The 26,740-nt window shown below is 41.9% G+C and overlaps 4 protein-coding genes, 1 long non-coding RNA gene and 1 pseudogene across 8 annotated transcripts; 3 read left to right on the plus strand and 3 right to left on the minus strand.

Annotated features, from left to right (window-relative positions):
• The first annotated feature begins 313 nt into the window (after positions 1 to 313).
• Positions 314 to 2,927, plus strand: LOC101773759. Its single transcript, XM_004961329.2, has 2 exons — positions 314 to 659; positions 2,525 to 2,927. Exons 1-2 carry the CDS (start codon positions 537 to 539, stop codon positions 2,633 to 2,635), a joined length of 234 nt encoding a protein of 77 aa, XP_004961386.1. The 5' UTR covers positions 314 to 536; the 3' UTR covers positions 2,636 to 2,927.
• A 1,888-nt stretch (positions 2,928 to 4,815) lies between these two features.
• On the plus strand, positions 4,816 to 9,384 carry LOC101774162 (type IV inositol polyphosphate 5-phosphatase 3-like). 2 transcript variants are annotated; one of them, XM_004961330.3, is made up of 8 exons: positions 4,816 to 5,019; positions 6,373 to 6,460; positions 6,705 to 6,809; positions 7,279 to 7,759; positions 8,128 to 8,315; positions 8,420 to 8,528; positions 8,598 to 8,740; positions 8,872 to 9,384. In XM_004961330.3, exons 1-8 carry the CDS (start codon positions 4,968 to 4,970, stop codon positions 9,170 to 9,172), a joined length of 1,467 nt encoding a protein of 488 aa, XP_004961387.1. In that variant the 5' UTR covers positions 4,816 to 4,967; the 3' UTR covers positions 9,173 to 9,384. The 2 variants fall into 2 exon arrangements, with proteins under 2 accessions (XP_004961387.1, XP_022680533.1); XM_022824798.1 differs by lacking the exon at positions 4,816 to 5,019 and having other exon boundaries at positions 6,156 to 6,460; positions 6,691 to 6,809.
• LOC111256601 lies at positions 6,212 to 10,108 on the minus strand. The gene is made up of 2 exons (XR_002676663.1): positions 9,744 to 10,108; positions 6,212 to 6,565 (listed from the first exon to the last, which is right to left on the minus strand). It is a non-coding gene; the product is annotated as an uncharacterized LOC111256601 (long non-coding RNA).
• A 1,808-nt stretch (positions 10,109 to 11,916) lies between these two features.
• LOC101774568 lies at positions 11,917 to 17,027 on the plus strand (annotated as a pseudogene).
• Positions 17,028 to 18,071: 1,044 nt separating this feature from the next.
• Positions 18,072 to 22,583, minus strand: LOC101774960 (tRNA(His) guanylyltransferase 1). 2 transcript variants are annotated; one of them, XM_004961332.3, is made up of 14 exons: positions 22,049 to 22,583; positions 21,689 to 21,820; positions 21,388 to 21,432; positions 21,088 to 21,257; positions 20,773 to 20,858; positions 20,588 to 20,695; positions 20,389 to 20,518; positions 20,192 to 20,291; positions 19,965 to 20,096; positions 19,620 to 19,664; positions 19,363 to 19,532; positions 19,025 to 19,110; positions 18,830 to 18,937; positions 18,072 to 18,406 (listed from the first exon to the last, which is right to left on the minus strand). In XM_004961332.3, the coding sequence occupies exons 1-14, from the start codon at positions 22,153 to 22,155 to the stop codon at positions 18,314 to 18,316; spliced, it is 1,512 nt and encodes a 503-aa protein (XP_004961389.1). In that variant the 5' UTR covers positions 22,156 to 22,583; the 3' UTR covers positions 18,072 to 18,313. The 2 variants fall into 2 exon arrangements, with proteins under 2 accessions (XP_004961389.1, XP_004961388.1); XM_004961331.3 differs by having other exon boundaries at positions 18,072 to 18,393; positions 22,049 to 22,581.
• A 421-nt stretch (positions 22,584 to 23,004) lies between these two features.
• Positions 23,005 to 26,367, minus strand: LOC101775635 (probable choline kinase 2). 2 transcript variants are annotated; one of them, XM_004961333.2, is made up of 7 exons: positions 25,828 to 26,367; positions 24,589 to 24,710; positions 24,298 to 24,493; positions 23,914 to 24,031; positions 23,766 to 23,813; positions 23,553 to 23,653; positions 23,005 to 23,465 (listed from the first exon to the last, which is right to left on the minus strand). In XM_004961333.2, exons 1-7 carry the CDS (start codon positions 26,227 to 26,229, stop codon positions 23,358 to 23,360), a joined length of 1,095 nt encoding a protein of 364 aa, XP_004961390.1. In that variant the 5' UTR covers positions 26,230 to 26,367; the 3' UTR covers positions 23,005 to 23,357. The 2 variants fall into 2 exon arrangements, with proteins under 2 accessions (XP_004961390.1, XP_012700121.1); XM_012844667.2 differs by having other exon boundaries at positions 24,381 to 24,510.
• Positions 26,368 to 26,740: the final 373 nt, after the last annotated feature.

Genomic DNA, 26,740 nt, shown 5'->3' on the forward strand with positions numbered 1-26,740 from the left:
GCGCGGGCGGCGTGGACCCCAGCTGTGGATCAGTTTGTGAGACGAGAGGCAGAACCCAAAATACCAGCGATGCTTGTGATCGTACGTGGCTAGATGGACGATGGATATGACCGGCCATTCCCCGGAACAAAATACGGCCGGCTGTTACGAAGTCATTACCGATTGTTTTAGACTTTACCCATATTTTTTCCTTCCCTTAGTTCAGTATAATTGGAGACTATAACCATTGTAGAAACGTAAAATTCCTACTCATGCTTCTTGGAATAACAGAAAAAAGAAGCAATTTTCCTTTTTTATTTCAAATTTGAGACGGACACAATTGTAGAATGAATTGTACCCATACGCAACGTCACTGACATGCGGGACCCAGCAGCAGGTCCCAAAGACTTGCGTCTAGGTCGAGGAGAACCCCCCGCACCCGCAGGCACAAGCACGAAGCCTTCGCATCCGCATCCCCATCCCCGACCGGCGGAAGGGAGGGAGCCGAACGAGCAAGCCAGCGAGGAGGCGGCGGAGGTTGCTAGGGCCGGTGCCGGATGGGGTTCATGCTGCGGGTGAGGCTGGCCTCCTTCTTCGCCGGCGCGGCGGCCGCCGCCGCGGGCGGGGGCTACTTCCTCTACAAGGACTACAAGCTCGCCCACGACTCCATGGCCCTCAAGGTATGCCCTCCACCCCCTTTCTCCTCGCTTGGGCTCGGATCTTAGATTATTGCGCGCGTGTTGGTACTGGTGCCCTCGGTGGTGGTGGTTCTTGAGTAGTAATGCCTGAAGCGCATCGGCATGTTGCGTGGAGGAATGGGGATCGGGGGTAAACCCTCGTCGTGATTGTGCCAAAACCGTCATTCTTATGCGTCTTGTTTGATGACCCAGTGAGCGTTCATATGGATATGCTCCTTTTCCCTGGAGAATGCCAGTGTCGATTGCTTGATGCAAGGTTGGGGATAGCATTTCTATCTAGATCATTTGCTTGTCATATCTAGATCAGTGGAAATGGGGTTGGCAAAATTGGTTCGTTGAGATATCAGATGCTTGCACGTAGGGCCTGAACTGTATTGTTTCCTGACTATTTGGGGGTACATTTGGGATTGCCATGAACCTGTCACCTCCAATTGAAGTCTTGTATTAATTTGTTTGATTTACGTTCTGTACAATATCTAAAAAATGCAACTAGCAATGCGCTTGTGAAATCCTTGGTTGCAGTTCCAGCACTGCATATATGATGTGGTATGCAAATTGAAGTTTTTTCTTGTCAGTTCCTTACTCAGTTTCACAGTTTTGTGTTAATTGTTTCTTGTTATGTACTATCCTGGGACATTGGAACATATTGCTCTTACCAGTAATTGGCTTCTGGAAGTGCCTGTGGACAGATGCAAACAAACTCTTTCTTGGTCAAATTTCCATGTAGGAGTGTTGTCTGGCTCTTTAACATTAGATTCTGGAATCTGGATGAACGGATATGTTTTGATACAGAACTATTTTACCACCCATAGTCCTTGTTGAGTTTTATGTTCATTTTGAGACTGAAAATGTGTTTGCAAACCTTACAGACACGGAATGTTCATGTTAGTGTTCTAAACTAGTGGAACTGCGGAAGTGATTGTGAATTTTAAGCTAGCACTTAGTGTTAAAATTCAATCGTGTGGCAGGATTAGAGCTGAATCAAAATCTGTTTTCTACATGTAAGCATACGTATAGACATAGGCATTGTTATTCATCAGTGCAGCACATTTTTATGGTTTTCAGTTTCATGACTTCCATCCATATGTTCCTGTATGTATTTTGCAAAATATGTACTGCTTTTTTTTTCCTTTAGAATGAACGTAACACATAAGTATGATTTTTTTTGAACTTCAGATCTTACCCTGTTTCTGAGGCTCAAAACTTGATGCATTCATTAAGCATTCATGGCAATGTGATAAGTGATAACTCAAAGAATGAGTGGAGTTATGCAGAAAAAACCTCGAAATTTTTTTGTGGACCTCAGAAACGCATTTCTGAGGCTCAAAACCAGATACATAACACATCAACGAAAATGTGACAATTCACAAAAAATGAGTGGAGTTGTGTAGAGAAGACCAGGGAAATTGTTCAACTATGTGTGATTAGAGGAACCTGTCGCATGGTTTTATAGTTTTGCACAAGCAGTGACAATTATCTTTTGATGTTACACTAGTCTCTCAAGAAGACTTTTCTTGCTTGAGCTGAAAGATTGAGGTTTCTTTATCTGTAGCTCAAATCCTTCTACAGTTGCAAACTTTTCTGCACTATCAAATTCCTTTCTGGGTCTCTGCCGAAGGCTTCCCACAAATTCATAGATACTAAGATACTGTTTACCTTTTCACATTACACGAGTCTCTCAGGCAGACCAATCGATGTCTTAGCTGTAATATTAAGTTCTGCATAGCTATATTTCATATCCTGTTCTGGCGGCGAAAACTTTCTGCCAATGTTAATTTCCTCTCTGTACTGTATGATTCTGTGTTTAAGCAAAAAGGCATCTGACCTTTTGCAATTCACATCCTCAGGTAAAAGGTCTCCAAGACTCTACTGACGCTCGCTACAAAGCCCTTGAAAAGCGACTTGCGGCTTTGGAAGGTCAGCAGAGCACTGGGGCTGCTCCGGATTCATCTGATTAGTCTGTTCAATATGAGGCTTGAGCGTGGATGGTTTACTTCTGTTTTCTTTACCCCAGTAATCTTCTCCTTTGAAAGCAAGAGGGCTTGACCGACAACAAAATAATCTAGGATGCTTCTTTTGTATCGCAATTGTCTGAGGCTGAGATTCTCCCGTACATTCTGTTCGTGTTTCATGTCAGAGAAGCACATGAACATCAGAACTCTGATTGCTGAAATGCTGAGGCATACTGAACGTGCATGGGATGGTCGTAAACCCAACACCAATTTGAGAAATGGATTTTGCCGCATCGTCTGACCGTGTCTCAGTTTTACTGGCCCTTGCTTGTTGTATGGCAATAGGCACACGTCCTGTGTTGTGTTCTTTATGCAGTGTCCTGGTGTTGTGTTCTTTTACGCAATGGCCTGGAATGCATGGCGATTTAGGGGCTAAATTTTAGTCGGCAAAAAATTAGCTCCTAAGGTAGCAAAACCTTGGAACTATGGATTATTGAGGCTTCATTTAACTGTAGACAATGCGATCACCACGTTTTGTATCGGCCGCGTACTTTTCATGGGACATGGTCGCGTCGTGAAGCTGCTAGGTAGGATGTATATTTCAATGTCCCAACCCTTTTAGGTGTTGTTTGTTTTTTGAACCCAAAAGTGGAGCGGCCTAGTATTTTCCTGAACGCAGCGGGCAAGTCGGATCGCTAGTTTCACACAGGAGGGCCATGGCATGGATTTGGTAGGTGCCTGGTGATGATTAAGTGAATAACATCAGGTTTTGTCACAATGACAAAAATGTGGTTCACATTATGCAGGCTGCTATCTTCATGATCTCAGACTACCCTACATTTTAAAAACAGCATCATTAATGTCATTATCAGTTCCGCACCATCTCCAAACTCAGCGTCACCATCATTGACTAAGCGCATCATGGCAGGCCAAACGCCTGTTATTCAACACCATATTTCAAGCACGAGGCAATGATTTGGTCTCTCAACCACACCAGGAGTAATCTAAGCTGCAAGGCATGGACCGAGCTGAAGGAAAATATGTTAGGGCCTTGCAGGGGAAAACATGTTAGGGCCAAATCCTGAGCTCTCTGGCAAATCTCAATGATGTACACTCTGAACCTTGGATGCCTACGGTGGTTAGCTGTAACGCGATATGATTCTGAATAAGGATCTTGATAACAATAACAAAAGCTGCATAGATGTGGATAAAATAAAGGCAGCATTTGTCTCAGGGCATTAGGCGACTGGTATTGACATTGGGGATGTGCTTAGTCGTCTGGACCATTGCATTCTGAAAAAATGGGCATGGTATTGTCGTATAATCTGTTCCTGCTCTCACGTGCTACATGACTACATGTCTACATGAGTCCTACCTAGATATCTAGTAGGCGTCCTTGTCCAAGACGACTGTGCAGAGAGTTCACAGGAAGGAATTGCAAGCCGGCAAATTTTAGTTAGAGCTACGATTGAAAAATTTGTGGTTTACAAGTCGGCAGTTTTCTTCAAGATCCAACCTATCACTATTTATCGTCTTAAAATAACATGAACATTAGCTACTGCCATTATCAGATCAGATGCCTACCATGTGTGAAGACAATAAAGCTGAAAACACATTTTGGCAGCATTTCGACTATAATTGAAGTTAAAAAATGCCGGCAATAATACCCAACAGCATACACTAAGCACACAAGATAACGTTAGGACTCTCAATCATACCAAGAGTCCAAGAGGTGTTATGCGACCCTGAAAATGGATATGGTAATCTCATAGTAGACCACATGCGTGCTAAAATCCAGGAAATTATTGGTGCTGTGGCCTATTAGCTGACCATGATGGAATCATGGGAGCGTGCTTAGCGATGTGGATCGATAAAAGATTGTGCATAATGGCATGTCGAGCTTGATCGCAGAAATTCACTAGCATACATATATCTACCACATATATATAATCAGTTCTCCAGGGAAAAAAATGTCATACCCATAGTAGAATTTTCAAGTAAATGATCTAGTATAAGATAGCCTAAATGCGTAATCGGATTAGTTTGGAGTTTGGGCAGAGCGCTTGCTTGCTTGATAGCAGGTCTCATGGAATGCCCCGGCCCCACCCCCACCCCCACCCCCTACCTCCTTGTCAATAACTAAACCAGCCGAGCTAGTTTTGCTCATAAAAGGGGTCGAGCCCCAGAGCGGCCATCATAACCATTCACACCCTTGCTCGTGTCGTTTGTTTTGGCGGGCCACTGCAGCCGTCTTGCGCGTCCTCTTCCTCCTCCGATCCCTCTCCTCAGCGCGTCGCGGCCATTGCTCCAACCTCGCCAAGACCGTCCAGAGGCAGCCATGGCCACCCCGCCAGGTTCCCCGCGGACGCCGCGCATGGCCGACCACGAAGGTTTCTTCTTGCCCTTCTCCAGTTCTCCTCTTCCCTTCTCTTCCTTTCATATGCGCGGACGAAGCTTTGATCCGTTTACTCAAAGCTTGGATCTTGTCTTGTCTGAAGCAAAACGAGAGGAGACAGCGAACGCTATATTGCCGCGAAAGCTGTTGCGCGCATTGCATGTCAGCTAGCTAGCTGTTTGGACTATTGTGCCTTGACTCCCATTTTTTCTACAAGAAGATTAGAAAAATCTCGTCTTGCTTCTCGAGTAATCTTTTTTTAGAGTTCCAGGGCAATATAACCCCGGTCCGTTATGCACCAACGGGACCCAAGGCCAGTTTTTTCAGTACACATGAGTTCAAAGCATCCCTGATCTTCTTGAGCAATCTGTCATTATTACTAGAGTTTTTTTTTTGGCGAAAGATTATTACTAGAGATGGCCACGACTCTTTTGGATCCTGTAGAATGGGATTCCCTTTTATCGTCCTCTAGAGATGGCCACGACTCTTTTGGATCCTGTAGAATGGGATTCCCTTTTATCGTCCTCTATTTAATCCACTTTTCGAAAGATCTTGAAAACAACTCCTTGCCATATCCCCATCCCAAATTACTATTCATTTTACCTTTTCTAGATACATAGCTTTTACTAGGTATCTAGACATAGCATATATCTATGTGCATAGCAAAATATATGTATCTAGAAAAGTCAAAATGAATAGCAAAATATTTGTATCTAGAAAAGTCAAAATGAATAGTAATTTGGGACGGAGAGAGTATGATTTACTTCTAAGATGTGGTGAAACGGTAGACACGTTGAGCTTCAAAATCTCCTGTCAAAGAGAATAGAGATTTGAAATGGAGATTTGAGTTCTCATTCAATTGCTTTGTTAGGGCTTTACTGTTTATTCTTCTCGTCGTTCTTTGTTCTGGCGCTACGAGTGCCGTACATTATATTCAGTATAGCATGGACTTTGGACCGTCCATAATAGACTTATGGTAACCTCTCTGAACTTCAGAAGGAATTATCCATTTTATGCTCTGAAGTTCAGAAGGAAAAGAGTTTCTACTCTGTCGGTCTAGGCGTAAGAACTTCTTCAGCTGCTCTTCTTGCAAAAAATTATATGCTTCTAGATTTCTGAATGCACACTACATAAACATTTCGAACGATTCTTGAACGACGATAATTGGAAGAGCAAAAGATGGTAAATGAGCATGAACACAAATGACTTTCAGTGTTTGCTTTGTTTCACTCAGAAATCTTCCCTAGCGCACGTACATTATTCAACAGAGACCTGCTCGATTAAAGTTCTGAGATTGGCTTGTCGTTCTGTATGCTGATGCAATCTACTTATCTACTTTGCCTCGCAGATGGTCAAACGAGGACTGCACCGAACAGGCTTAGAAGGCAGAAATCGGAGATCCTTCGTGCTCAGTATATTGATGTTAGAGAGCTCAGGTATAGCCATACAGATCCTGCATTTCTTTGGGTTCAGTTATGTCTTTGACAATATTTCTTCCCTCAGTAGTTCTTCGGCAAAACAGTATTCCTGCTGCTCATTTCCTGATACAGAGATAACATATCACGTTAGATAGTAACAAATAATCAAACTTAATTGCTACTAGGCTGAAACAAACAAATCATGCTAGTTTGTAATTTGGAGTGATGTTCTTTCATCTAAACTGCAGCTTTCAATCGACAGGATCTGCGCAGGAACATGGAATGTTGGAAGCATATGCCCACCCGGTGACTTGGATATTCAAGAATGGTTGGATACAGATGAGCCAGCTGATATTTATGTTCTAGGGTATTTTTTCACTAAAAAATCTTTCGATTCAATTTTAGGAAAAAATCTTTCCGACTTAGGTGGGCCAAACCCATGGTAATTTTTTTCTTCATATTTTGCAAGATAAATAATATGTGCCAAATTTGCACCAAATGATACCACAATTTGGTGTACCAATTCCAATTTGGGGAACTGCTAAAATAGTTTGGGAAACATGAACTGGGAACTTGTTATATTTAAAAATTATTTTACCGTCACATGCAGCTTTTTAGTATCTTAAAGGTGACAGGTATCTACTTAAGCAAGCAAATTCAAATTTTGTACGACCACGTGCTACTCCCTTCTGTCAGATTTACATGTCGTTTCAGACAAGTTTGGCTTGCATGTATCTTTAATTTGTTGTCTGAAACATCATATAAAAAGTGACTGGAGGTAGTATTTTTTAAAAGAAAGAATTTCATTTACCATGAAAACTACTGTCATCTTTCAGATTTCAAGAGATTATTCCACTAGAAGTCGGGTATATGATTGGCACTGAAGATACTCGTCCAGTTGCAGCATGGGAGCATATCATCCATGAAACTTTGAATAAGAAGTGTCCAGATGAATCGAAGTTTAAATGCCATAGTGACTATCCTTCGTCAGCAAGGTTTAAACTGTCAGATTATGTTCTTGGAATGGAGAATGGACTGCTTAGTGAATCCAGCAATGATAGTGATGGGGAACTTCATCTGTGGGACAGTGCAAAATCATCTATTTCAGCTCGCTATCTTCAGCCATTGGATTTAGCCTGTGATGTCAGCATTGATAATAGAGTTAAAAGTAAAAGACCACAGTATGTACGGCTAATAAGCAAGCAAATGGTAGGGGTATTTCTCTCAGTATGGGTTCGGAGAAGCCTGCAGAAGTACATTCAAAATGTAAGAGTATCAATTGTAGGTGTAGGTACAAGAGGTTTTATTGGTAACAAGGCAAGTGTGAAATTTCATGATTTTTTTCTTTATTATCATGCAGCTTTTTAATAATACCTGTATCATACTTGGAATTTAGAATGTTGCTTGCCATGTTAAATGATAGCCATTGTCTGGATTCAATGATAATTTTAAATATTTCTCCTGAGAACTGGAGTTTGAAAATGCATGTTTTTGGTACTACCATACTTTCAAGACTAGTGAAAAAGACCAGTACAGCTACTTTTTACAATAAACAATTATCATTTTAATAATTTATTTCCTTAATTTTTGAGAAGTATATGGTTACTATTGTATTCATCATGTCTATACTTGTTTGTTGTGTAAATACAGCACATACTCACATTTGTTCCTTCAATATGCTTCAGGGATCAATATCAGTAAGCATGTCTATACATGAAACTCATTTTTGCTTTGTATGTTGCCACTTGGCCGCTGGTGAAAAAAATGGTGATGAACTAAAGAGAAATGGAAATGTTGAGGAAATCCAAAGAAGAACAGTGTTTGATAACCCAGTTCACATAGTAGGTGTGCCCCAGAGAATACATGGCCATGAGTGAGTTAATCTGTGTCTTGAACACTTTGTGCTATGCTCCAATATTGCATGGAATCAGCCACTTCCATGACTTTTATATTGATATATGCCCTTAAATTTTTCAGAAGGATTATATGGCTAGGGGATCTCAACTATCGACTCAACTTTTCATATGAAAGGACACATGAACTTATCTCCAAACAGGACTGGGATGGATTGCTTGAGAAGGATCAGGTAATTTGATGCCCTAATACATTTAATTTACTTCCACAGAATTTCCAGCTGACGCTTCTCCTCTGACAGCTGAAAAAAGAACTAGGGAAAGGAAGCACATTCGATGGTTGGGTTGAAGGAGTTATCAGCTTTCCCCCAACATATAAATACGAGTTTAACTCAGAAAAATATGTAAGTGATGCGACAAAATCTGGGAGAAGAACACCTGCATGGTATGCTTCCCTTCAATTCCAAGCTCCGCCTTTTGCTTTGTACAAGATTCATTCTAGTTGTTCCAATCGTTCTAGAGATCAGAACTGAAGATATGTCAAGAATAAGCAAACACTTTCATATACTTGTGTAGGTGTGACCGCATTCTCTCATACGGGAAGGGAATCAGGTTACTTTCGTACAAGAGGGCGGAGCTCACGTTTTCGGATCATCGTCCTGTGACTGCAGTCTACATGGCAGATGTTGAAGTTTTTGTCCATAGGAAGTTTGAGAGAGCTCTAACATTCACCAATACAGAAGTAGATGATCACCTATTACTGGGGAAGGAAGCACTTCTACAACCATTGAACCGTGAGTCAGGCAATTTCCTAGCTCAAGTTCCATCCAAGGTGGTGTCAATGCAATGCCAATGCCAGATTTCAGAATCTGAGTGAGAAGGTTCAGTTTCATTTCTTATTTGACCAAGAACATCATTCATTGTGGGAGATTGAAAGCAATGCCCATGAGACCATGAATAAGACCCTTATTAAGCCATGGCGTCCTTACTAGTGTGATGCCATTAATTGGAATAAGTACTCATGTAAGATCGATCAAACTCATACGCCAGGTTCTTGCGTACAGTAAAATTTCTCTCCTATTTTCTTTACTCCTCTTACTTAAATAGTGAAATTGTACTGAAATCTCCAATTATTTTAGTTTAGTGCTTCATAGCGAATCTATTCATTATCTATTCCATAGCTTCAAGCTGGAGTACTTAGTTCTTAGGGAAACATTACCTTTACAGTTTTATCAGTTAGATCAAGAGAACTCAGCTCTTAAACTACTGAACATTCAACTAGACCGAAAGTAAAAGTTCAACAAGACAAAATTGTCAGGATTACAAAAAGGAACTAAACAAAATTGAATCCACAACCATTGATTGTCACAGTAGTTACCCAAAACTGACACAAAAGCAAGCTATAAGGAAATTCAGAGCTTCAGACAACGATGCTTCAGATCCCTCACCTTTGCTACCCATGTGGAGTTCCGGCTAAACGGCGGCGGGTTGGGATGACACACAGCGATGTTTCTCAGATTCTTTCCTCCCCACAATTTGTCTCTCCTCCTCTCCCGCACAAGAATCAGAGGAGCCCATCGATCTCCAGCGACGGGAGCCCTCTCCCTCCCTCCCGACCTGTTCGCTTCAACTTATTATTTAGCCAGCTTATCGGTCACCAAGTCTCCCTCCCTCACTCCTCTTATCTCCGATACGAAAATCTTAACGCCGACGAGGTGGCCCGCGGAAATTAACTCTACCGATACCTATTTCCGAAACATGATCTGCAATTTGCAAACGACCATGCTTTGCTTTGTGTAGGAGAGCATGCATGGCAGCATCGGTCCATAAGTAATTCTCTATTCACCTTTGATTTTATCAATTCCGCAAAAAAGTATTTAAATAATTTTTGATCAGTTATGTCACTGTTCGAAACAACTAGTAATATTTTAAACCAGAAGTACTAGAAAATATAAATGGAATTAGAAATACAAATTTGGGTCGTTCGGCTCATACAAAATAATGGCCAACGACAAAGAGACCAGGGCATTTAAATATTTCACACGCGTGCTCATGTCGACTAGGCAATTCTTGATGCTGATTCCAGAAACGCCTGCAAATCAATTGGAAGGTCAGCAAACAGGCCATGGCCAGGGATTTAGTAGGTGCGTGACAGATAAGTGTATGGTCAGATTTTTTTTGACACAGTTATAAAATGTGGTTTACAGGCAGGCTGCTTTCTTCAATATCTCAGTCTACTATAACTTTTCTATCATCTTAACATAATATAGCTTAAGTCAATAGCATCTTTAAAGACAAGGCAACATTTCCACCATAAAATTCATGTAGAAAGATGCATATGCTAGTAGTCAACAACATAGAGTGGCTCAAGACAATGATTTTGGAACGTGCCAAGAGGATTGCTGAAAGAGATGTATCTTGGCTTGCTGAAGAAAGCAAAATATTTGCCATTTCCGAGATTCCTTCTGATCTGCCTAACTGATTACGAAAAATGAAAGCTAATGCGGTGCATCTCATCATATTTCAGACAACCAGACATGAAGAGCCGTTATAAACTGTTAGAAGCAACCTCATTCTTGGTGCAAATAAAATAGGGAATATTTCATATGTAAATTTTTTAGTGACCATATTCCATATTTTAACCTCGTCAACGATAGATGGATATATGTTTAAAAATAATAAACAATAAAATAAAATCCAGCCGCTCACATATGTTCAAATGCAAAAAAAAGAGAGACAACTTTCACTCAAATCCAAGCAACTCGACACTACTACTTGTCTGCCTTTGCCTTTGACGGTTTGGCCCCCGTGGTGATCACTGAATATTGACCTGAACCTGCTTGCCTGCTTGGGTGTGAAAGCTATTGTGCATGTCATTTTGCTCCCTCCATTTTAAATTGTAGTTTGGAAAGTTAAAATCATTTTATATTTGATTAAAATTATAAGGAGGATTATAAAGATTTATGTCACCAAATAGATATACTATGAAAATATATTTAATAAAGAATCTAACCGATCATAAATATTTGTACTTTATTGTATACATTTGGTCAAACTTAAGATATTTTAACTTTCCAAGAAAGTTAGAATGACTTACAATCTGAAACGTGGGGTAGCATGTTGAACTTAAGACATGCCTAGATAATTCTGATGATTGGACATTCTGCTGCTATAGTATAAATGCCTAGATAAGGTGGATAGGTGGTTTGGAGCTTTGCTCATCTCTCCTTTTTCGGATATACCTATGGGAAATGATTTACGTGTAGAGAACTACGAGTATGTGATGTTTTTTAAAGTACTAATTTATTTTTTCCGAGATGGAGGGAGTACACAAATAACGATCGAATGAGTGCACCGTGCACTGCCGATATGTCCAAAAAGAAATGTAAATCGGATCATAGAAAGAACACAAATAAATGAATGGTTAGTACCTGTTTGGGGGAAAATGATACTAGTAGACATGAATTTTAGTTCATTTCTTTCTATTTACGATAACATCAGGCCCTTTCCAGTTTAGTCGATTTTTTTGTCTTTCTTTTAGAAACAGCATTAGACTGATAAGAATTAAGAACACGTCGCTCTAGTATTTTGGTCATAGAAAAGGGCAGGCAACGCCCAAAGCGCGGCTATCAGTCACGTTCCAGTCTATAGGCATGCTCGGGTGGCGTCTGGGCAGGGGAGTCGCTGCAGTCGTGCGCATGGCGTCCTCTTCCTCCTCCCTCCCCTCTTTGCCGCGGCTATTCATCCCGCCTCACCGAGCCCACCACGAGGCAGCCATGGCCGCTTCGCTTGGCGCCTCCGGGACTCTGCGTAACGGCGGCGGGAGGCAGATGCAGGTAGTTCTTTGATTAACGGATGTTCTTCTGTCAAGTTCTTGAACCTCCCGTTTCTTGGACCAAAATCTTATCCCTTTCTGCTGCTCTTGTCTCTGGTTTGTGCGGCGGAAGGATCTTGTGATGCAGAAGTGGGCTGAGATGGTGTTGTGCTGTGGTGCGGATTGGGGGTGCGTGCCGCAGCTGTGGAACAGGGTGGTGCTGCGCAAGTGGCTTAACATCGGCGCGGGGTCCGGGGATTCTGACTTCAGCGCCGACGAGCGCTCCGACGGCGAGACCGACCGCGAAGGTTACTTGCTCCCTCTTCTCTTCTCCTCCGCCCCTCCTTTTCTTGAGCCGTTGAGCGCAAGGTTCTGAATTTCTGAATCGATCTGTTTGCTCAAGCTTGCTTTTATTTGGAGCGAAATTGGGGAGAATTTTGTCCGGAAGTATGAGCGGTAGCCGGTAGGCGTTGACGGCAATGCAGAGCAGTTAACACAGTGTTGCATTGAAAGTTCTTTCTTGTACGCTACTGTTTGGGCTCTGGCGATTTGACTTTACAAGTGGATTAGAAAAATGTCGTCTTGAATAATTGGTCAGTTCACGCTGGATTGCATTGCTTGATTGATAATTGCATTACTACCTTACTGTAACTGTTCATTGTTTGCATCAATTCGATATAGTATGTTCGTATGTAGGTATGATCAACTCTTTCGTGAGAATGCTTAACCATTGTGGCGTGGGTAGCCGGATAGTAGTTTCTTCCAACCAGAGATTCCTTTTGGTATATTCAACCTTTTTATGGAAGACAATAAGGCTATTAGGCATTTCACGTTGCTTTTTTGGTAACTTTTGGCTGTTCTTTTCATCTTTTGAAAAAAAAAAGAATATCAGGAATGGTGATGTGACCATCTTCTGCTTGACTTCACTATCTAATGCTTGGGGTTCCCCACGTTCTGTATCTTTTTCTCTTTACTGAAGAAAATCTGCATTATATTTTTAGTCACTGCATTTTCTTTAGCTTAAGTTTTTGGATTGATTTTAATAATCATAATTAGTGATTGATGTATTTTTAATGCCTTTTGTGCAGACATGACTGGTTGGAAGCACGAGCTATGTAACGAAGAAAGGATATTAGGTGGATTAGGTGCAAGCACGACTGGTAATTTATGAGCACAGTTTTTCCCCCCTAAGAAAATGAGAAGCATGCAGAAGATTAATGTCTAATAACTATGTTTCTCTCTAAGTATATTCATCTATTTCCTAAAAAAAAAGGTATATTCATCTTTGAGTTGGATCTAGTTGACTATTAGACAAAGAAGTAGTCGCACAGTAATGCTGGTGAAATGCACACCTGAGCTGGGAAGATGCTAGTTTGATTATGCGGGGACAGCAGAGTTATTTGCAGTTAATTTACCAACTCAGCAGCTCCTGCTGCCTCAGTTTTGGCTCTAACTTGTTTCTCTGATCTTCCTGAAAAGAATTGAAGCCTGTAGAATTCTGAATTTACACTGTTCTAATGGAGGTTTTCCGGATCTTCTTGGTAAACATTCCAAAATGATTCATGGATGACAATGACGCTTGGATGCATTTCTGTATTTGTTTTGATTTACTCTGAAGTCATTTTTGTTACGTCAGGCATCTGCTTGATAAGCATGAGTCGACAGGTTGCTTTATGTGCTGATGCAACCACTTGCTTCTTCCTTTCATTTTTCCTTCTTTTGCCTGTGTTCTGCACAAACACCTGTTTTGATAGAAAAGTCTTGGATTGGCATGTTGTCTTATATGCTTACAAAATCAATGGTGACCTCGTAGGTGATGAAATGAATGATGTACCTTACAGGCTTAGAAGGCACAGATCAGAGATCCTTCGTTCTCAATATGTTGATGTTAATGAACTAAGGTAATCACCTTACAGATGTTGTCCTCTCATAGTATTCCTTTGCACCTAGTTATATGTCTTCGACAGTACTTTCCTCTCAGTATTTCCTTGATTTGAAATGATATTCCTGCTGCTCATTCCTCCTGTCAAACTGATACATATTATATCACAGAAGATTAGTAATGAATAATTGAACTACAATTTTCTACTAGGCTGGAATTAAAAAGTGTGCTAGTTTTGTGATGATCTTCTTTCAGCTAATCTTGTAAGTTATAATTGCAGGATCTGCGTAGGGACATGGAATGTTGGAGGCAGATTTCCACCCAGTGACTTAAATATTGAAGAATGGTTGGATATGGAGGAGCCAGCTGATATTTATGTTATCGGGTAATTAACCACTACAAAAAATTCATTTTAGGTGTGCCAAGCCCACTGTTGAGTTCTATAAAAAATGTTTAGGGAACATGCACTGACCTAATTACTTATTGTATTTAAAAGTTATTTGGCTATCTCATGCAGCTTAGTAAGTATTTAACAGGTATCTAAGAATGTAAGCTGTTGTACGTATGTTATATGCTAAACTTACAACTTGACAATGAGATGACTGGTGTCACTCATTTCCTTAATAGTTTTTGTTTTGAAAAAAAGAATTTCATTTACCATGGAAATTAGGGTCATCTTTCAGGTTTCAAGAGATAGTTCCACTCAATGCTGGTAATATATTTGGTGCTGAAGACAATCGTCCAGTTGCAGTCTGGGAGCACATCATCCGTGAAACTTTGAATAAGAATGGTTCAGATAAATCGAGGTTTAAGTGTCATAGTGATCCTTCTTCACCATCAAGGTTTAATCCATCAGATGTTGCTCTTTCCATGGAACATGAATTGCTTAGTGGGTCTGACAATGACAGTGATGGGGAACTTCATCCGTTGATTGAGCAAGACCATAATCGTCGACTTCAAGATAAAACAGATGAGAAGTTTGAAGCTTTTCCAGAAGAGGATTTAGCCTGTGATGCCATCATTGATAAGAGTGTAAAAAGGAAAAGACCAGAGTTTGTACGGATAATAAGCAAGCAAATGGTGGGAATATTTCTTTCAATTTGGGTTCGGAGAAGCCTGCGGAAGCACATTCAGAATCTGAGGGTATCAACTGTTGGTGTAGGTGCAATGGGTTATATCGGTAACAAGGCAAGTGCCAAATTTGATCTTCCCTTATATTATGCGTACATCTTGATATTTCAGTGACAACTGGATTATACTTGGTTAGAAACTTTGGATGCTGCTTATCACATTATGTGGTATTCTCCTGACGAGAACTGGAGCTTCAAAAATGCATCTTTTGGTATTGCCATTCTGTAGTGCCAAGGACATGAAAAGGCAAATATAACTTTTCTTAAGGAGAGATGATTAACAATCTTTGATAATTTGATCTTTAAGTTCAACATCTTCAAATTTTATCAGTTACCATGCTTATCATCTCATCAGTTACTTACCATTATATTCAGCACGGGGACACTTGTCTGTCAAGTAATTTAGAAGACCATGTGCTGACATCTGTGCTTTCCATATGCTTTAGGGATCAATATCAGTCAGCATGTCTATACATCAGACTCCTTTCTGCTTTGTTTGTTGCCACCTGGCTGCTGGTGAAAAAGATGGAGATGACCTAAAAAGGAATTCAAATGTCGAAGAAATAATTCGAAGAACAGTGTTTAATCCAGTCCATACTGTAGGCATGCCTATGAGAATACATGACCATGAGTAAGTTATCTAATCTGTCTTCTGGTAATTTGTGCTATGTTCCAAAGCTTGCACTAAATTATACATCTGTATCTACTGTCATATGGTGATCATTAGATAGTTGGGTGGATGACACCCTATTGATGATATACCCAGCCATATGATTTCTTATGTTAGATCTCTGTCCTTAATTTCAGAAGGATTATATGGTTAGGAGACCTCAACTATCGGATAAACTTATCCTATGAAAGGACACATGAACTAATCTCCAAACAGGACTGGGATGGATTGTTTGAGAGGGATCAGGTAATTTGATGGACTATTAAAATCATTTACCTTTACTTTTATAGGATTTCCAGCTCATGCTTCTCTGACAGCTGAAAAGAGAATTGAGGAAAGGATGCACATTTGACGGCTGGGTTGAAGGAGCTATCAGCTTTCCTCCAACATATAAATATGAGTTTGATTCAGAAAACTATGTAAGCGATGAGAGTAAGTCTGGTAGAAGAACTCCTGCATGGTATGCTGTCCATGTAACCTTTAGATTCATCCAATCATTCTAGATATCAGTATTGAGTATACCAATAACAAAAAGCAAACACTCTCATCTACATGTGTAGGTGTGACCGTATTCTCTCATACGGAAAGGGAATCAGGCTACTTTTGTACAAGAGGGGGGAGCTTACACTTTCTGATCACCGCCCAGTGACTGCAGTCTACATGGCCGAGATTGAAGTTTTCCGCCGTAGAAAGCTGCAGAGGGCTCTAAGTCTCTAACATTCCCTGATGCAGAGGTTGAGGACCACCTATCATCCGAGAAGGACGGGCTTTCTGAACACAAGAGTCATTGAACCATGAGACATGCAATTTCTTAGCTGTAGTCCCGAGTGGGTGGTATGGTCAATGCCAGTTTTCAGAACTCGTCTGAGAAAGTTCAGTTGCATTACATTACACAGTCTACCGCAAGCAGCTGATTCGTTATTCCACATATTCATGGATTATATTTGCTGCACGCTTGTTTTATCAAGAACATCTCAAGCATTACGCTTCATTACAGGAGTGAAGGCATAGTGTCTTGAAAATTTGCCAAATTTATGCATAAATGTTATCTCACTTTATGTTGTTTAGGAAGAAGTTGTTCCCCTTTTTTTTTCATCCAACTTAGATCCATTGCCTCCTTGTTAGTCAATTGCTTTTTGGCAGACAACTCAGTAGAAGTTCATACTTGTGTATAACATTTCTTTGGCGATAATTGTCATACAGCAAAGTGTTGTGTTGCCTATATTCTTTTTATTAGAGAACTGCTCCCAAAATCCCCCCTGAAATTCCTGATTGTTTTTGTCGCAGAAACAAGAAAATCCCCAATTTTGTTTGTGGAGTTCTTTATTCATAGAAAATATTCATACTAAATGCTCCAAGTACTATTTCAAGAGATTTCATATCAAAACAATGCCACAGCGCAATGCTATGTCCTGTTGAAGGACAGGGCAAAATTCGTAGCTGACACTATACTCAATCACCGCGGTGAACAATGTAACGCCGCGGCCAATGCATCACAGCTCTCCTCTGGCTTCTTCCCGGCAATGGGCGGCGATACACACGGCACACCGGCAGTCCAGCACGGCGCCGGAGGCTCGTGCCGCCGTGCTGGACCTCTGGGTACCCCGTGGTGGAGTTTTTGCTCCCGGCAAAGGCTGGGGAGAGCAGCCAAAGTGGTGCGAGGCGCAGGAGGTGAAGCTGCCATGCCCTCGTGGACGGTCGCCAGCCAGCGTCCAGTCAGTCCGGTGCGCTCGGCGCCTTGCGATCTCCTGTTGCAAGACGATGATGCTCGCTGGACCTGGACGTGATACTCTTGCACGGTTCCGCAGGTGGGTGGGTGGGTGACGGCAACCACGTACGGGTTCTTCAGCGGTCGGCGTGCCATGCCACCAGAATCGCCGTCAAAACATGCCGTACTGCCTGTTCGTGGAGCGTGGAGCTATGACCGCACGGGCAGGAAGAGGAATAGAGAATGAGAAAAGAAACGAGGAGAAATGGAAAGAAAACCACCAAAAACAAAAGAATTCGCACTCCTGATATCGAATTTTAATTATGCTATGCATTTTTCGAAATGCCAATGGCATGGATAACCCTTTTGAATTTAAACCTTATTCAAACCCGATTTTTCATGTGCGTTCCAGAGAACTGGGGTAATGGGATTTAGGGTTTAGGATCAATGACATCTTCCCGTTCTTGTTCCCGGGCACCTTTAGCTCTGCCTCCCGGGATTTTGAATAGAAACGAAAAGGATTTGAAGAGTCCCATCAAGTTATGCAAACTTTCAGTATTTCAGTGTGCGTATTACTTTGGGTATGAGTAACGATAAATGCTGCCACTCACAGCTCAGAAGGAAAGGCGATGAAGATGAGAGTTGATCCGTGGAGAGACAACTGTGTTTTCTCACCGGTGAGGAAGAATTACATCAAGTATTAACAACATTCTCGGGGTATCTAAATGCTTGATGATAACCATGTATCAGTCAGAACTACTAATTACAATTAGTCATTATCCAAGGGTGCTTTCGCCAGAACCCGGGTCCCAGGTCAACGTGGTCCACTTTCACATCCCACTGTTCTCTTGTGGTGACATCGCCGCCGCCCTCCGCCTCCGCAAGTTCTTCCACCTGTAGACATTTGCTATGGGGCCATTTAAGTGACAAAAAAAACTGCAAGTAGTAGGAGTATTTGAATCTTTTGCCCCATATATAGCAGCAGCATGATTGGTTGGAATAAGACAGGAACACTAAATCTGGAGATATCTTGGCTACCAAGTTTCGCTTTAATTGGATTGATGTGAATCAGTAAATGCAATGCTTTATTTATTTTATTTTGGAATAATTGGAGCTACTAACGACAGTCTTATCAACTATGAATATTTGATATCAAAGGACAAAACTTCATTTCAGGATAGTGTCTGAAAAGTTGCTTCAATCTTGTAGGCAAGCTAAAAGTTGCTTCGTTACCAATGCTACAATTTTATCGCTCCTGTGTAACTATGGGAACAGCTTAAACAACACAACATTGCAGTTGAAGTGGTTCTAGGAAATCTGTAAAAATTACCTTTCTACGATAAATACATGAACCCTTTCGGAACAAAGCGGGTTCATTGTTGTAGTTCATCTGGAATTGCTGAAAAAGCAACTCATTTTTATCTTTAGATAATGTTCCCTGCATTCAAAACTAAAGACAATGAAACAAGTATGGAAGCAAGCAGGATCAAGGGAAAAGACTAAATCATTAATCATGAAAGAAGACCTTCAATATTTCATGAGCTTCCCTTTCGCCTTTTCCAGATTTCACTAGCATCCAAAAGCATGTATTGTATTGGTTGCCAGCATGACCTGAAAAATTAGCAGATATAAATGCCAATTTATGTCTTTGTCGTTGTGATTTATTTTAAATGATGAAGTTGCCAAGCCCTTGCAGTAGGATACCTTAAAATAAAATTAAGGAAAAGAGACAGTATATATCACAGCATGCAGCTATACAAGCACCCAAACCTAATTCAGACATGCTAATTCAAATGAATACAGGCATATTACAAATATGTTTTAAACCAAGTTCAGATGTCCTTTTTTTAAGGGACAACTTACACTCTGCTTGCCTCCATGACAAGTATTCACAGACAATCTTTAGTTTTGGGTAACACAGAGCTTCGGCCTCAAACCGTGGTGTCTGCATTAATTCCTTGTCGGGGAAGAATTCTTTCCACTTTTTCATGTAAAGAGAAGTGAAATATGAAGAACATGACGAGAGGATTAAGCTGCAAAAGAAGTTGGCATCATTATGGTCAAAGTATTTACCCCTCAAATTTCAAATACCATGCACATGCATAAATGGTGAGAACTACCTCTCCTGTCTCTGATATAGTTCAGCCTTGTCATGGAACACAAAACTGCAACAATAACAACAAAATAAGAATGGATGTCTGCAATGGATGCCAATAAATAATGGCCATTTGCAAGGAATGTTTGTCTAAATGTATCCTAACATCACAACTTTATTTTATGCTTCACTTATGGTTTTCATTAATCTTTATCATGCCAAGGCTATTTCAGATCAAAACTTCTGTTCATGCGATGAAAATGTGCCATCCGAAGATGTTTCTCTTTCTCCCAATACAAACAAGGAATCTATTTTTCTTTTTATCAGTTCGTTAACACAATGGATAGTGATTTGAAAGAGTATAACATACCTGTACTCATTGCTAAAACCATAGCCAAAGACAATGTCAGGGTATTGCTCCATCATCAAAGATGCAGATGCATCCATCAGTCTTAAAGCAGTCTCATCATTTGGCTTGTCAAATGAATGAATCGTTGAGAATCTGGGGGACAATGAACCAACCCTGTTAATAAGGCAATCAAGCTATCCTAAAGAGAACCAGCATGCTTTTGACAGATATGAAAAAGGGTTCCTCACTGATCAAATTGGCAGCCATTGATGCGAACGACAATCCAATTACAAGGTGGAAGCATGCGGTCATTGCCAAACTTCTTCACGAACTCATGCATAAATTTTCCTGTTCCCAAACATATCAATTAGGTTAATGTTATATACATTCATAGATTGATCTGGAGTTGAAAATGATAGTTGAAACTAGAACAATTCAATCTAACCTTCTCGAAGAATGTGTTGATGATTTTCCCAAAACTCAGGCCCTATGATATCGATATGTGCTACTGTAACTTTCAATCGTGGTCTTTTTATGGGATTCCCATAGTCATCAATCTTCACTGTTGTTTCTACCTATAGTTATACACAACACATTGTAACAAAGATGTTACTTTGCATGATTGACAACATTTGAGGGATTACCTTCTCTCGGTAAACACTAGATCCTTTGCGGAACATAGCTGGTTCATCATCATAATTTATTTGGAATTGTTGAGCAAGCAGCTCATTCTTGTCCTTTGCAAATGTTCCCTAGAAGAAAACAATATGAAATTAAACACTTATGCGATTGCAACAGAGAGGTCATCAACTCAAGACATTTACACTACCTTCAACGCCAGCTGAGCTTCTTGTTCACTTTTTCCAGATTTCACCAACATCCAGAAGCAGGTATTGTATTGATTATTTATATGACCTGAAAGGCACAAACAAAGAGTATGCACATCAGTCAACTAATCAATATTGTTCAATGCTGATGTATGCATAGATCACTCCTTTTACATTGATAAAGTTTCATGGTTTGTACAACTTTGGTGGATATGATGCAATTTTCTTGTAGGACTTCAGTGCAAAAAGTTGCAGAATATAAATATGAGGTCTCATTTGCTATACAAGAAATTTTGGTTGCAGTTTCAGAAGCTTACAGTCCACTTGTCTCCAAGCCAAATAATCACGAATGGTCTTCAAATTTGGGTAACATACAGCTCGTGCATCAAAATATGGTGGCTCCTTCAACTCTTTGTTAGGAAAGAAGTCTTTCCACTTCATTACGTACACAGAAGTGAAGTAGGAAACACATAAAGAAAGAATTTTGCTGAAGTTATTGGTAGATATGTCAATACATGATGCCATGAAGTTGCTCAGAGTTCAGAAACAAAAGGCAATTTTGCACAAATGTACATATTCGAAATATCCACAAAAAAAGGTGAAAATGAATGAATTACCTTTCTCGCCTGTGATAGAATTCTGTTTCCTCTCTGAAAACAAAACTGCAGGGTAAACATGAATATAAGAAAATTATTATAATATGCATCATATGCTAAGAAGTTCAATTTTACTTCTATGAATGCATCTGCCAACAGCACATGCATTCAGTACTTACGCTGAATCACATAATGAGCTCTTTAGCCAAATAAATCAATAATGCGTTGCATTTATCAATTCACAGTTTCTATTCAAAGTGGTATACTGTGTTGCATAAAACTTTATAATGGAACTTACATGAGAGGATGTCTAATGCCATACCTGTACTCATCACTAACACCATAAGCAAAGACTATGTCAGGGAATTTCTCAAGCATAGCAGTGGCGCAAGCGTTCATCAATCTCAGAGCATTCTCATCATTTGGTTTCTCAAAGGCGTGAATCTTTGAGAACCTAGAAAAGAGAAACTGAAATTAGTGGATAGAAAACAAAGATAAACAGCTACAAATTCTGGGCAATGACGATTGACATGGACCCAGCAAAGCTAGATACTCGATTGGCATGGCCACATGGTCACTGCAGCTGCTCAACCACTAGTAACCATGCCCGTACGAAGCAGTGCAGAGCTTGGTGGGGGCCAAACTAAAACCAACGCAAACAAAGAAGAGAAGAAGAGTATACCGGTGGAAGTGGCAGCCGTCGATGCGGACAACGCTCCAGTTAGAGGGAGGGAGGCGGCGATCGAACTCGAATTCCCTCTTGACGTACTCATACTCGCTGTTGGCCATCAATCCCTCCCCCGATACACACAACCAAACCAGCTACACTCCAGGTGGGAAAGTAGCGAAGAAGGTACCCCGGAGAAAGGCGGCTCCGACGAGTGGTCGAGCTCCGCGGTGCGTAGCGGTTGAGAATCCCGGCTACGCTTCGGGTGCCCACCGAGGGAAGGAGCGCGTAAGGAGGCGGCGGCGCCAAGTGGAGGCGGTGGCGCGGGGACGGAGGCCGCGTGAGCTGGGGAAAGAGGGCAAGAGCGCGCTGCGACAGAGGGAAGGAGCGCGCTGCGGCAGAAAGCAGGGAGCACGGGGAGGAGGTGAGGCGAAGCGAAGCGAAGAGCGCGCCGGGGGTGGTGGCGGTCGGGTCGTCTCGTCGGCGGCGAGGTGGAAGGAGGGAGGGACTAGGCGTCTAGGCCTTGAGAGGGTGGAGGCGAACGTGTCTGGGCTGTGTTTTTTTTTAGAACAGTCTGGGCTGTGTTTCTTGCCTATCTCTCGGCGTCCAAAGCAGCCACGAGCCCACGAACTGCATGGGCTGTGCTGGGCTCGCGTGCTGTCTGTCACAAACGATAGCCACGCTGCTCGGCCTACGCCGGCTGCAGAGGTTGAAGGGAGAAGTTGTCGTGGAAGGACGCGCTGCTGCTGGGTGCCGGCGGAGTGGAGGATCCGCCGCCAGGAGAGAGTTGGTCGCTGAAAATGACAAAAAAAATTTGTCGCCTACTGGACGGCCCAACAACGTGCGGCCCACGAGAACGTGGTCTTCCTCGCGACGCACCCTAGATCGACAGTTCGTTCATTCTTCTTTGGTATTGCTGATTCTGCCTCAAGATCGAATAACAAGCATTCACCGAATGCAGAGGTGAGAGCTGCAGAAACTGCATCAGAAACTCTTTATCTGAGAACCCATGCACATATTTTCCATACACTGAAGACATAAATGCAGCACTAAGCTAGCCACTAACCAATCGAGCACATACATAAAGTGATCATACCATCTTAGTATCATACAAAGAGCAATCAAGGCTGACACATGTCACATTACACTATGAACAACCGAACTACCAAACGAAGAAAAGCCCTGAATGCCTGATCTGGCCTCTGGGTTCAGCCTTTCTTCACAACCCTGTGTCCCAGGGACAACCTCAAGTCTAAATGCGTTGACAACACTGGACAAGCTATGTGCAGCAGAGCCCATCGGTGCAAAACCTGATGCCCGGGATCTATTCAGCAGCCTGAGAAGTTAGGATCGTTGGCTTCTTCAGCCAGTACTGCTCAAACCTTTGCCTCGCGTATTCCTTGTAGTCGAAATCGATATCGTTGACATGGTCCTGCAGCCAGAGGATTGAGTTTCCAATGGATCGGGATTACAGGTAACACGAGTGACGAGTGATGGAATCTGCGTGAGAAAAACCCACCGAAATTATTCCCCAGAGGCCCCAAACTAGATGGCTGGCAAGGGTGTACTTCTCAATGCTTTTGATCAGATTTTCCACCTCCTCTGCGTCAGATTTATCACCTGTTAGACAGTTAGAGATTGCAGTGAGACAAAAGGAACTATTGCTGTTTTGTACGCTGGTAAGGGGGATTAAATTGGTGCTGATGAAATTTACGATTAGCTCTGTGCTTACCCGATGAGCTCAGGTATGTCTGCACAAATTGCTTCTGCTCATTGGTATCTGTTGTATTGCAATATATGAGCATAAAGGCAAGGATAAGTAGGTCCCATCAAGGTGAAAATAACAATGCAAAATCAATAGCTTTAAATATATTTGGTACCTGGATATTTAGTGTAGTCCAATATATGCGGCTTTTCTGAATGGTAGTCTGCGGCCATCTCACAAAAATGGTTTGTGATGTCATAGGCAACTGGGTTAAAACTTGCATACTCATAGTCCTGAAAAGGCGTTAGGCAAGGAACTAAGATCATAGAAATATATTTTCCAGCTTATTCAGAATAAATCAGGTGGGATAGTCAATTAAAGATAAAGCAAAGCTTCCAGTTCAAAAACCTATGACAGGCAAAAAGCATGGAGGCCATAACAGAAACACAGCAACATGTATTACCTCCGTTTTCAAAATGTAAGACGCTTAGGACAAGCTAACTAGTTATGAAGGAACAGAAGTAGTGAACCAAACATACGCTAAATAACAAGAACTTACAATGATGGTCAGCAATTTGGTCTCTTCATCAATCATGATATTTCCATACTGGAGATCGTTGTGGCAAAATCCTATGCACTCACCTTCCCCTGAAAATTCATTCTCCAATGCAGCGATCTCCTCATCCATGCTATCCAAGCAGAACTCTTTGGCTTCATCAGGGGAGCACAAGCTCTTGGCAGTTTTGAGCCAGTTCCTAGTGCAGATGAGGTGCTGTTACAATTAGTATTTCACTTTGATGATAAATTTCGTTTTACAACTGCAACTGTTTAGAAAAAAATGTAGCAGTACCTTAATCTTTCCCAAATGAGCACAGATTTTGGACCAGGCATGTCAAGGTTGTGAAATTCCCTCAATTTGGAGGCTATGATAGCTGAAATCTCCGGATCACGTAGGTCAGCAGCTGAAAGTGTCTGAAAGGAATATTTACATCAACTTTCTACCTAAATTTACAGAATGGATATGATGCTTTATTGCTTTATTTATGGTAAATATGATGCTAATGCTGCCTGATTGTCCTTTGTATTTAGCGTGTAAAGAGAATATGATGCTTTATTTTTAAAATGGTACAGAAAAATGGAGAATAAAGAGTGATGCTATAACCATTTTTTCTTCGCAGCTTTTCCCCTGAAAAGATCTTGCACTTCAAAGTTCTGACCTAGTCTTGTCGAGTAATTAAGCCAAGTAGATACACAAAATCTTGGGGTGTTGACCTATTAGCATTTACGTATCTTGAATTCTAAAGCAATATCATAGATAGTACTACAGACTACAGTGTTACAACTACTATCTGATATCATCTAGAAGAAATGTCAACTGGTGGTAAATATTTAAATGTTTTCTGTCACAACAAGTATCTCATAGACGTATCAAGAAAACAATTTAAAATACATTGTGCGAGTCTCAAGAATAGTAGGAAAATCGTGGCACTACTATTAAATTGGTTAGTTCATTAAACACAGACTTAAATTATCATTTTCGGATAAGATTCCAAAAGCCAAACCGTTGAAATTTATGATAGTACAGTTCACATATGCATCATCAGGGGAGGAAGGTTTCAAAGAAAGACAACCACACATCAACACGCTAGTAATTGATAACACGCGGTTAGATACCATTACATCAACCTGCGATGTGGCATTGTCTAGTCCAAGAATGAAATAATGCGTTTATAATATTTTTTCTGTTGGTTGAACCTTAATATATAGTATCCCTCTTTGTTCTTCCTCTGATGTTGGCATTAGTGAATGACTGATCGACGGAAAGTAGGTTCTAGATTAGGGGGATTTCCAGTGATCAATGGAACACTAATATGATGTTACTAGACTACTATAAACTAACAAATTTATGTACTGTGTATTTCCAGGTTAATTACCCACCCAAACGGTAGGAAAAGATTCCAGAGAAATAGACAAGAGACAGATTCGAATGGCAAGGATACTAGGATAGAGAACGAGGACGATCGATCCTACTCCGTATTTCGTAGAAGCAGACAAAATGGGTGAGAAATAGAAGGAAGCGAGTGCGCACCCTGGCGTGGATGAACTCCTCGACGCGGCCGTTGCTGAAGCGGCCGAGGAGGCGCGGCCCGTGCCCGTGCCGCGACATGCACTCGAACGTGCGCACCTCGTCCTCCCTGTCGAAGAAGTGCTCCACGCCCTCCCCGTACACCCGCACCAGCACCTTCCGCTCCTCCCTCTCCCCGCCCCCGCCGCCGGCGGGCCACCGCGCCTGGTACACCTCGTTGGTCATGGCGCCCTTGAGCGGCACCACCTCCGGCTCCAGCCCGCAGCCGGCGACGTCTTCCCACGCCGCCGCCAGCTCGCGCAGCAGCCGCCGCGCCTCCTCCGGGATGCTCCGGGCAGCCGGCGCGGGTCCCGGTCCCGGCGCCGCCGCCTCGGCTGGGCTCTGCTGGCTCTCCTTTGGCGCCATCCTCGAATCAGCGGAGCGGCTCAGGGTTGGGCGGCGGAATCTTTGGTTTTCCTGAAATGGGAGGGATCTGGTCCGGGGCGGGCGTTGGAGCGCGAGCCGTGCGTGCGCGCGCCTTTCGGTTGCTGCTTGGTTTCGTTTCGTTTCGTTTCGTGTCTCGGGGTGGGAAGGGGGGCGGGTATAAATAGAGCTGTACGGGACGGTGGATATTTGCCTTGGGGACTTGCAGATTCACCCTCAAGAGTTAGCGTTATTTTGTACGGGGCTCATTTTGGTCAACGAGAGTAAACAGGGGACGTAGAGAAATATTTGCTCGTCAGCCATTCGGATAGGGTCCAAGAAACAGTCAAAGAGATGTGGATCAAATGCCAACGCTCTTCGTGACGCATTTATTTTGAAACGATCCGTAGAAATTCTACGCGAACTTAACTCCACAAATCAAGGATAGGAAAATCAGCATGTACTCCACCTTAACCTTTCAATCTAGTGTGGGCCTAACAACAGTAGCTGGAAA

This window comes from Setaria italica, chromosome III (genome assembly GCF_000263155.2).
Source record: "Setaria italica strain Yugu1 chromosome III, Setaria_italica_v2.0, whole genome shotgun sequence".
NCBI lineage: Eukaryota > Viridiplantae > Streptophyta > Magnoliopsida > Poales > Poaceae > Setaria > Setaria italica.

What these genes read in the sequence shown, in the direction of transcription:
- LOC101773759 (XM_004961329.2), top strand. Translation starts at nt 537, where the DNA reads ATGGGGTTCATGCTGCGGGTGAGGCTGGCCTCCTTCTTCGCCGGCGCG. An exon ending in ACGACTCCATGGCCCTCAAG is followed by an intron (nt 660 to 2,524) that starts GTATGCCCTCCA and finishes TCACATCCTCAG; the next exon opens with GTAAAAGGTCTCCAAGACTC.
- LOC101774162 (XM_004961330.3), top strand. Translation starts at nt 4,968, where the DNA reads ATGGCCACCCCGCCAGGTTCCCCGCGGACGCCGCGCATGGCCGACCAC. An exon ending in CAGAGAATACATGGCCATGA is followed by an intron (nt 8,316 to 8,419) that starts GTGAGTTAATCT and finishes TAAATTTTTCAG; the next exon opens with AAGGATTATATGGCTAGGGG. An exon ending in GGGAGAAGAACACCTGCATG is followed by an intron (nt 8,741 to 8,871) that starts GTATGCTTCCCT and finishes ATACTTGTGTAG; the next exon opens with GTGTGACCGCATTCTCTCAT.
- LOC101774960 (XM_004961331.3), bottom strand. Translation starts at nt 22,155, where the DNA reads ATGGCCAACAGCGAGTATGAGTACGTCAAGAGGGAATTCGAGTTCGAT. An exon ending in GGTGTTAGTGATGAGTACAG is followed by an intron (nt 21,433 to 21,688) that starts GTATGGCATTAG and finishes TTTACCCTGCAG; the next exon opens with TTTTGTTTTCAGAGAGGAAA. An exon ending in GGTTTTAGCAATGAGTACAG is followed by an intron (nt 19,665 to 19,964) that starts GTATGTTATACT and finishes TTATTGTTGCAG; the next exon opens with TTTTGTGTTCCATGACAAGG.
- LOC101775635 (XM_004961333.2), bottom strand. Translation starts at nt 26,229, where the DNA reads ATGGCGCCAAAGGAGAGCCAGCAGAGCCCAGCCGAGGCGGCGGCGCCG. An exon ending in AGGAGTTCATCCACGCCAGG is followed by an intron (nt 24,711 to 25,827) that starts GTGCGCACTCGC and finishes TATTCCTTTCAG; the next exon opens with ACACTTTCAGCTGCTGACCT. An exon ending in CCAAATTGCTGACCATCATT is followed by an intron (nt 24,032 to 24,297) that starts GTAAGTTCTTGT and finishes ACGCCTTTTCAG; the next exon opens with GACTATGAGTATGCAAGTTT.